Raw genomic sequence first — 10,645 nt, 5'->3', positions numbered from 1 at the left:
ATTATAAAATAACGAGCAAAAGCTTTGGATCAAAAGAACAAAACAAATGCAAAGGATGTAAATTCATATAGTGAGAGCCAATAAACATGACGCTTTGAACCATTTTGCATACATTTCAGTCCTTTATTGAAAACACAATGCTGACAGTAGAATATAAAGTGGGAGTGTTCAAATTATTATAACATAATACCACAGATATAACCATGTATTTAGTCTATGTGCTTGTCAAAGAGAAAGGAAAAAAAAACTAAAAAATGCATATATCCATACGGATTCTCCAGTCCTCAGACTTGTGGACACATTTATCATACGTTTTTAAGACCACACTATATTGCAGGCCTTAACAAACAGATGAAAGGCACAGTTATTTTCCTATTAGTAATACATCACCAATAAAGTTGGCTCTCAGTGTATGACAAAGATGCTTGTTCCATGCCACTTTGTGCAATGTGGGGCATTGGGTTTTCAGTAACATTTTCACTTAAAATACCTCTGGAAGACCAGTAACTTATTTAGGCCACTTCTGGGAGAGTCAATAATGTGATTAATTTCATTTTAGTTTACATTAAAGTGTGTTAAAATGAATAGAAAATTGAACATCATATATAAGTTAGAACACTGCATATAATCTCTGATATAGATACAGTAAAACAGAAGAGCTGAACATGGCACTTGGTGGTTGTGCTGTTGAAAAGTAGTGTCTTCGATTCACACAGGCTTTTTTCCTTTAAGGAGAGGAATGTTCTGTATTGGACAACACTCATTGCTCTGAAATAATAATGCACACACTGTTGGGGATTATAATAACAATATCAACCCTAAAATTATCTTGTACTCTTCCCTCGAATCTACAGTTCTTTCAGCGGTTCACATATTTAAAACTATTAAAAGGATGCTGGATTCACAAGTACAGTCAGCTTTCTGTTGACACATTTGTAGCTGCTGGTTTCCGGTAGAATATCCTTATTTAGACCCTCTCTCTTTCTGCCTGATCCAGGCTTTTATTTCAGCTACAATCTAGTCATCTCTTTATATCCGTCACCATAACAACCACAAATGTTCTGACAGATTTGCTGGCACTGCAGCGAGAGGTGAAACCTCGGAGGGAGTGAGAGAGAGAGAAAGGAAGACTGAGAGACACAGCCACCCACTAAAAAACCTTGCACCAATAACTGTACACTATGTTCCCTGATTGTGTGAGATGCTCATCTATACACTCCTGCTCCACCTTGGACCCGCATGTCAGTGAATGTGCCCAAAGTTGCAGTCTGTTTCCACACTGGGATTGCACTGTAGACGTTATGAAACATCTCTAGTCACAGTGATGAAACCGGTTAGTAAGTGATGAATACAGATCACATAAAGAGCTAACAGTTAGTATAACTGGTGGAGACAATAAAAAATGCATCATAACTTTAAAAAGTCATCAGTTCATGTGTTCATTTTAGAAGGGAGTGAAGTGTTATTGCTGAACTTGACTAATTGGACAACATGTGAAAGAGCTACACTATGAAGACTGACTTCTAATGTCACTATGTCCAAAGGCCCACAGGAGCCATGCCTTCTTTTGTGTTCAGTGGAGGCAGCAGGTTCTCTGCATTCAGATACTTCAGAGGGAAGTGCACCAGCAGCCCTCGAATAGCCTTCAGCTCCTCAGCGGCCTGCTCCGGGTCAGTGTCGCACAGACGGCCCACACATGAGTACTCTTTCAGCTCACGCATGGAGTGTGCTTTGTCACAGGGCAAGCATTTAAAGACCTGTGTACAGACAATCATCATCACACCTGTTCACCATGAGGAACATCTAAACATATCCACAATATATCATAATAATTACCCTATCATAGATGATGTCATTTTGCCGAGCAGCTTGATTCCAGACCGAAAAGAAAAACTCATCACTGATCGGATCGTCAATATTGATGCTGGGATTAGAAGCAGCTCCCACAAGGACACTAATTCAAACATAAAGTACTTCAATCAATACAACCATCCATACATGTATAACTCCAGTCATGGCAATAGCCTGAAATCACATGTCCTCACCCAAAGCACTGTTTGCGCAGAGCCAGTGTGATAGGTCCGGCCTGGTACTCTTGTCCATCCATCACAGATGGGACTCTTTCTTCATCTTCAACAAACACTGCCAGCTCGCTATCTCTACTTCCCAGCATGCTACGGTCATTTATGTTGGCAGATCCTGGCACAAAAGAGCACAAGCATTTAATATCTGTTCTTAATGCTGTCAACTCATTTTACTACTTAAAAGTTTGCATCTTAAAATCCATTCGCCAGTCTAGTTTTCTCTAAATTATTATTATTATTATTATTATTATTATTATTATTATTATTATTATTATAATAATTATATATATATATATATATATATATAATATATATATATATATATATATATATATATATATATATATATAATGTATACATTGCCTGATGAAGGCCATATTGCAGAATCGTTGACATGATGTCCTTAATATATAAAATATATGTTGCAAGTTAGGCAGTGCGCATGATTTTTCCTGATCGAGGAAAACGCACCTGCCTAAAATATTTGATGTGCGAAATCCTTTTCTGTTTTTTGTATTTCAAACCATTTGAGGTTTAAATTTAATTTACCTATTTTACTCTGCTCTGAAATTACCTCTTGTTGATCCAGAATTATTAAGGACCTCAAAGAGGGTACTAACCCACCCACCAATTATGTAGCAGCGATCATCAGCGATGAGGGCCTTGCTGTGAATGTAGATGAACTCAGTCACCATGGACTGCGAGAGCTGGGCATGAGTCCTCACGCCACACACTGTGATGTACTCAGTCCAACGTTCTTTAACTACAGAGAACCAGAAAAACGTTACCCACATTAAAAATACTCAATATGTGACAGATGATGTCATGCAAATGACAAAGGATGAAAAAGACATGGAAAGAGAATACCTATGATCAGAGACTGCAGTTTATAGATGTAAAGGAAAAAGAGACATGTTAGAAGGAAAACAAAAGAGGTCAATGTGGAGGGTTTACATTATTGTTCATAAAGAGGTCAAAAGTGAAAGAAAACTTACTTTCACCAAGCCTCGACAGAATCGAAAATTCTCCACGACTTAGTGTCCTGAAAATAAAAGTAAAATCACCATTGACAAATCTAAAATTGGAGTGAAATTCTGATTTCAACACATGTGACAAATTAGAGATGCACCTGTAAGTAAAGTGCAGTATGGCATTGATAGCATTTGCCTCTCCTGAAGTGACATCCCCCTCAAAGCCAGGAAGCAAAGGAATCACAATAAAAACTCTGAACTTCTTCTGTTCCCTGTGAGCCAATATAAGAACATTTGATGTTAAATAAACATATCAAATGTTAATGTTTATCAAGTAGCAATGGCAGTAATATATAGTTAGACCTGTGTGCGCGAAGAACCCTGTTCACTATTGCATCTCCGATCCCATTGTACACAGTCCTTCCATCTGAGCAGCTGATGAAAAACTGATTCTGTGCACATTATATGGAAGATTTCATATAGAAAGTAGTCAGCAAAATCATTGAGTTAATGCAAAGTAATTAAGTACAACAAAGAGTAAATAAAACATATCAGCTGTTTATTGCATTTTAAGGAGTTAATTTGCGTAAAAAATTACAATTGGCCCAGTGGATCAGTCTCTGCCACATATATATTTTATATGTGACACATATATATTTTATGAAGACAGTTACCTCAATGTAGATGTAGTGCTCACTGTTCTCAATGGCGTGAAGGTAAGCGCTCAGGATGGAGTTTTCACATGTTCCTGTAGACCACCGATCAGCCGACCGCAAGATCTACAACATACACTTACACTGATGTTAAATTTATCAAGAATATATATTTAAAACATTAGCCAACATTTTTGTACCCTTTGATTTATTCATTTTCAATTGATAAGTGTTTAAGTACTTTGGGAAATCTGTAAAGCAGTAACGTTAAGGCCTGATACAGAGTTACAGCCTAACCAGGGTGAGGAGCATGATCAGGATGAGTTTCAGGCCACCACCCTCAGGAGAAAAAACAACATGCAACAAAAGCTATTGTTATCTTACACCTAGAGTCTGTTTGTGTGATTAAGAGAAACCAGAGAGTAAAAATACTATTTTTCTGCATGTTTGTTTGTTTAGCAATAGTTTTAACAATACGAACACAATGCCACTTTGTTAAATGCACTCTTTTATTAAACAAGATTGGCCACGACAGATTTTGAAGCATTTATATAGACTATTGTTGAATGGAATAAAATGTTTAACTTCCGCACCGGAACAAATGGAAATCAAAAACTTATTTCTTGGATATCTTGGGAGTTGTATGAGTAGCCACTAGCATCAGGAGCTAAGAGAAAGAATGGCTGAACTTTCAGAGCAAAATGTCACATGTTTTTGTGTGGCTCCCTGCAATGTAGAATGTGTGCTATGAGTCAATGCCAGAAAACGGCTTAAGGACCAGCAGAACTGTCCTGTGTCTTTAAAGATACCCCTTAAAGCAGGAGTAGGCAAATCATTGAACCTCTGGCTGTCAAAATGATTTTGATGATTTGAAATATAATATTGTTATACAAAACAGAGAACAAATGCCTGTTAAAGTACTCGAAAAATGTGAAAAATATTTAAAATTCTTTCAAAATTTCCAAACAGAACACTCAATTAGGTCATGTATGTACGACGCTGGCATGTGTAAAGAGTCTTTACTTTGAGCTGAAATTGGCAGGTTTGGCGCTTGGTCTTTTTACAATGAAGAAACTTGGCCCTCCTCCAAGCAAACTTGCCTAACCCACACCTTAAAGTTTCACAATGTGTCACCTGAATGGTCCAAATCTCGTCAAACCACATCATAACAATAGAATAGTATTTATTTACAATACCATCTTATAAGGTAAAGCTTTGAAATGTCCTAAAGCAGGATGTTGTTTTACCTGGACTTTGGCTTTGCTGGTCCCAGGTACTGTGAACGGTAAATCATCAGCGGTGCACTGAGACTTGGGAAGAAGGTATGGGTAAAAATCATCCTTGTATTTGTTCTTAAAAATCTGAAAAACAAATAATCCTGTATATGAAACACAAATGTTTCACTCAGTATTTTGAGTTGAATAAGCAATAAAAGACAATGACCTTAGTGAAGTTCCACCGCTGAATGAAATGACGCGCTAAATCTCTGGCAGCTCTTCCATGAAGATTTGCTGCAAGATCACGCCATGGCATGCGAGGCACTTGTGTACGATCAATGTTATCTACACAACAAAGGTACATGTTTAGTATGAAACACTAAGACATAAATGTTTAATGTTGAGGCAGATTGTGCACCTTCAAACGGTTTGTCCAGCTGAACCCAATCTTTTTTGACAAAGTTGCTGTAGTCTTTACCAAGCCACAGTTTGGTGTTGCCAGCCAGATCCTCAGGTTGAGTCTCTGCTTCCTGTACCACTTCAGATGCAGGACAATCCACCTCAGGTTTCTGCAGAAGCACACAGGTTATTTGCGCTGGTTTGTTGATGGATATAATACAATAATTGCTTCGCTTACAGCTGAATTTTCCTTTACAGTGCCGTTTGCTGTTCCCAGATCAGTGAGTCTGTAGTGACCGTCATCCCAGCGCCCAAAGGCCAGGTCGAGGCCTCCAACAAAACCCACCGTTTGGTCAATAGCCACCATTTTCTCATGATGAGCCCAGAGGAACACAACAGAAGACACATGGTCTGGGTGACGCATAACCTGACAAACACAAAGGAAGAATTCATCATTAATTAATGGCAAGGTGTCTGAATATGCAGTAATAAGGAACAGCCCAAAATACTGGCAAACTAACTTTGATGTTGGGGTGCAAATCCATGAGGACTCTCTTACTGTGCTCGCTGTTGATGCCAAGTGCAAGCTCTACCTCTTTGTACAGCATGACACAAATTTTGACTCCTTGTTCCTGTAGAAATAAATGGATTAAAATGATGTAAAAGTAGTCGAACAAACGAACAGGAAGGCTGCATACTGCTTTGCGTCTGAGTATCTGATCCAGCCGCCAGTAATTGTCTGTTGCTGGTCTCTTTAGGTGTATTTCAGGACTGAGCCTAAATAAAAGAATATAAAAAAGCAAATAATCAATCAATTTAATCTCACAACTTTTGCAATCTATTTCAGAATACTAACCACCAGTCTGTAATGAAGATCTCCTCCTTGGCTTGTTCAAGTGCATCAGCCAAGTCGGAAAAGTATCCACTCCCATTCACGTACCTATACACGGCAAATTAAAAAAGCTGTAAACTAAATGAAATTAGATTGAGACCAAACTGTTTGTGCATCTTTTCTGACCATTTTGTGAGAGTGTTTTCTCGTGGCGGCGCAAAACCTCCAAAGCGTTGTGGCTTGATGTAGTCACAGGAATCTGCCAAACGGTTGATTTCATGGCTCCACCAGTGGGTTTGTCTGTAGCTGCTGCACTTGATAATTAAGCTCCTGAACACACAAACACACACACACATATAAACCCATGTAAAGTCCTGCTCATGAGACCAGAAGAGAATGTCCAGTTGAGACTTACCGGGCGAAGTTCTCTATGCACACTCCATGTGTAGTGTCAGTGTACGCACGGCCCACTTTCACTTTGAACTCTGGGTCGAAGAGCAGCACAAAGTTTATTTTGCCTTTGTCCCTGTTCATGTACAACAGGAAAGAGTCCTTTACTACAAGCCAGCGGCGCGACCAGCGGAAGCAAATCTGGTGGTGGCCAAAGCAGTTCAGGCCCTGAATCCGATGACCCCCTGACTTCTTCACGATGGGGCCCTCACTAACACGTGCAGCAAAAAAGCGTTAAGTCAAATGTTTAAAAATCATTATCAATAGTAGTGTAACTTACAGTCCCTTTGGTCCAAGATCACTGACGAAGGAAAGAGCACCCACTGAAAGGAATTCCAGCTAGAAGAAACAAAATAAGTTAAAACCCTATAAAGTTTATGTTCATTGGTCAATATGACAGCCATATTTCATACCATGCTGTGGTCATTCCTACAAAATCTATTTTCCAGCAAACCATTCAGGTATTCTTCAAGGTATTTCTGTAGCCATATAAGAAAGATACATGTAATAATTTTCTGTATTTGTTGACTCCGGTGCATGACTTTCAAACCAATTTAATACCATTTTGCTTGATGTTCTTCTTGTACGTTCAGTCCCATGCAGACTGGGCATTTCCTCAGACATGTTTCTCAGCATTTGCCTCTCCTTTGCAAATCTGTACAACAATTTGAATATTCAAACTTTTTACAGCCCGAGTAAGCTGACCCTTAGATTTCTGTTGTGCACAGGAAATATATCAAGAATACTTACTTTCCCAACGGCATAAAGTGGAGCATCATTTTGTGTTTGTACAAGTCTCGATGGAGCTCCTGAAAGTGCTTGTACTTCCTCTTTACCGTCCAGTGGAAAGGTCCATGTGTGAGGCGCACAGTGTACAGAGTCCCCACATGCACCTGCATCCAGATTTACAATTAATTAGCATTTAATCTACCGGGACAATGACATACATTCAATAAGTTTCATCAACACGGATAAATCCAATATTCATTTTGTGGATAGCATATATTCTATATTGTTCTGCATTGTTTATCCGTATTGTGCATGTAAAGCACTTTCAATTCTGAAAAGCACACAACAAATAAAGTCTCCTTACTTAAAAAGTGCATTTTTAAAAAGCTTAATATTTATGCATAGTTTACCTTTTCATGACCCCATGGTTATATAGGTGGCTAGCATGGCGCCTTTACTTTCCATCTTGGTGCCATCTACAACACTGCAGGATCAATTGTTTTGTAGATTTTCTGGTGAAGTTTCATCAGTAGGAAAAAACTACCAGAAACTCTAAAAACAATTGATCCTGGAGCATCACAGAGGCCTGTAATGGAAAGTAAAGGTGCCATGCTAACCACCCACACGGCTGCGGAGTCACATAAAAAGTTCCATAATGCATCTTTGACTTCACTTGTACCTTGGAGCGTGTGGTGTATTTCTCTGTATTGTCCACATGGCATGTGATGGGAACCCCAGGAATCAAATAGGGAATGCCCTTCTCTTTTATTTCTGGAAGATGATGAACCACATGGAATGGACGACCATCTGTGATTCACAGGCGAGACATTTTTTTTTAGTCCATTAAATTGTACGAAATAACATGTACAGAATAGACAAGGTTTAAAGATGCATTTACCACAGCTGGACATGAGGCCATCTACCTCATCTGGACTGAGAACATGGATGTCATGTGAGAAGCGTCTTGTGCTGACTTTGTTCGCAGAGGTAGCATGAGCTAAAGGCTCTATTACACCTTCTGCTCCTGCCATGGTCGTACTGAGTTAGCAGATTACCTGAAACACAGAGCATGCAATTATTGTACACACACATATGAAACACCCAAATCAAGACCAATGTATTTGCTCTATTAAAGTAGAGACACGGCAAGGTTCATTGCTCTCCAACTAAAATATGTACATGTAAAAGTAAAAATACTGCCGGAAACGCCAAAATAAACTGCAATTTGTCATGTTTTTTTTCAGGTGGCATTGCTGGATGGTAAGAAAAGGATAAAGCTTGCACCGGAGGAGCCATATCGAGTGTGCGTGGGTGAAAGTCTCTGAATGGCTGCCGGTTTCCATGGCAACACGGTGGCAAATAGGAAGCGCATGTTGTGTGTGTGACAGACTGAGAGAATAGGAGGTGACGCAGTAGATCAATGTGGGAAATTTGAGGTTAGCTCAGGCGAGAGCAAGGTGTAATCTACAGGCCACTGCATGCTGGGCCAGAACCACAAAAAAACAAATAAACTTAGGCCACTTTCTCGATCACGTTAGTATTACATCATCACTGAATTCCAAAGCATGGAAGTCCGGAGGAAGCTGTAACTAAATCACACACTAGAGTCAAATTCCCCAGAGACAAAGTGGCAAAGTTTTACAAACACAAAAAAGGCCACAGATTGTAATTCAGAAACGTAAAGGAAACATGTGTTGCAGGGGCAAAATTGAATATCACTTTATGATATTACGACTGTGCTATGAATCTAACTTTAATTGAAATCACAGTCTCAACTTTGGTCAATCTCAATCTGTGGCTGTGGAAGCATTTGGAGTTGGGTGGAGAACAGCGGAAGATGTTTATGTTAAATGATACTGAAGCTGACAGCATTGGGGTCTTTCTTGCCTATTACTAGCAAATATAACAATAAAAGCTATATTTATTTGTTTCAACAGGAAAAATTGAACTTAAACAATTGAGGATTGAATCAAATCACTGTTGTAGTACATCCATGTACATCATCAGTACAGTATCACATCAATCATTTTAATAATACATTACACTACATTATTATTACATTACTCGCAAATCATTCTCAGACCCAAAGTTGGATTGTCCACTTGACAGAAAAAGTACCATGTCTCGCGATATGTGTCAATTCAGCAAGAAGCCCGAGGGCCACCAAAAATGGGTTTGAAGGCCGCATTTGTCCCCTAGGCCACACTTTGGGCTCCCCTGACATATGACTCGTAGACATACTTTTCGTTATCTAGAGTTATTGGGCTCATATAGTCGCCACGGCTGCTGATGAGCTGTGAACCAGGTAAAGGTGTGTTCAGGTCTGACCAGCAGCGCACCTCCACGCATGGGTCTGGTTACACTGAACAATCGCCCTCAGCCACACCTCAGGCTGACTCCAAGGACTGGATTGCAACCAAAATAAACGGTAACCATATACTTAGGCTACATGGGTACAAATATCCTGGGTTTATACACGTTTTACTTTTCCTTACTGTTGCAACATTGTATCAACTCAGCAAACTTTTCATAATTATGTTACAATGTACACTCGACATGCATGTGGTCCATTGGACGCGTCCCATAACATGTAATTAAGTATCAATACAGTCTTAAGGTGGTTTGAATGAACATGTTATACACAAGCAGTGTCTTTCATAGAACCTTTAGGGAATGAATCACACGTTGTCATTGTCACTTGACACGATCGCCAGTCAGTCAGACGGAAAATTACGCACAAAAAAAGTTGAGAAATCGGCTATTTGTAGACATCCCCATAAACAAACCTACCTAACCCGCGAAATGAGGCGATCTAACAAAAATCCACGCAAAATTCCCAGATTAAAGTATTAAATATGTGCTTTAATTGTGAGTTTTGGTCTCCACCCATTGCCCGTTTCCTATGGCTTCGCATTCCACAAAATAATGGGAGCTAAACACAAAGTTCACATGACAAACAAACACAGGTCAAAACAACTTCGCGGCTCGTTCCAGTGATGCTGAGTCTGTGTAGTTTCTCAGTGTGACGTTCATAAGTTTTCATTTGATCGCACGGAGCTGCTAGCTTGATAAAAGAGCTGTATCTGTCTTCAGGCGATGACCGAGACTTACCTCTGGAGGATCATTGGGAAACAGCAACGTCTCTACGCAGAAACGTGTCCGGTCTGAGTGTACGGAGCGTGGAAAGAGCAAATACCAAGGAAAACGTTTCTTTCATCGTAAAAGAAAGCTCATTTGTATTCTTACTAGCCGATGAGCACATTGATCTAAGCGCCGCCCACCGACAGCCCTGTGAACTGCTCAGGCAAAA

The 10,645-nt window shown here is 39.5% G+C and overlaps 1 protein-coding gene across 1 annotated transcript; it reads right to left on the bottom strand.

Moving 5' to 3' along the window:
- Positions 1–352: 352 nt before the first annotated feature.
- On the bottom strand, positions 353–10,543 carry pld2 (phospholipase D2). The gene is made up of 24 exons (XM_079565498.1): positions 10,447–10,543; positions 8,234–8,390; positions 8,015–8,142; positions 7,357–7,499; positions 7,168–7,261; positions 7,020–7,085; positions 6,887–6,945; positions 6,572–6,817; positions 6,343–6,486; positions 6,181–6,264; positions 6,023–6,101; positions 5,846–5,956; positions 5,563–5,751; positions 5,344–5,494; positions 5,152–5,270; positions 4,956–5,069; positions 3,730–3,834; positions 3,419–3,507; positions 3,214–3,327; positions 3,080–3,126; positions 2,713–2,847; positions 2,046–2,199; positions 1,837–1,954; positions 353–1,757 (listed from the first exon to the last, which is right to left on the bottom strand). The coding sequence occupies exons 2-24, from the start codon at positions 8,364–8,366 to the stop codon at positions 1,533–1,535; spliced, it is 2,847 nt and encodes a 948-aa protein (XP_079421624.1). The 5' UTR covers positions 8,367–8,390; positions 10,447–10,543; the 3' UTR covers positions 353–1,532.
- Between the last annotated feature and the right edge of the window lie 102 nt (positions 10,544–10,645).

The sequence above is a fragment of the Gobius niger genome (genome assembly GCF_951799975.1).
Source record: "Gobius niger genome assembly, chromosome: 11".
Taxonomy (NCBI): Eukaryota; Metazoa; Chordata; class Actinopteri; order Gobiiformes; family Gobiidae; genus Gobius; species Gobius niger.
The sequence above is the reverse complement of the archived record's forward strand: the minus strand, read 5'-3'. Positions and strand labels throughout refer to the sequence as shown.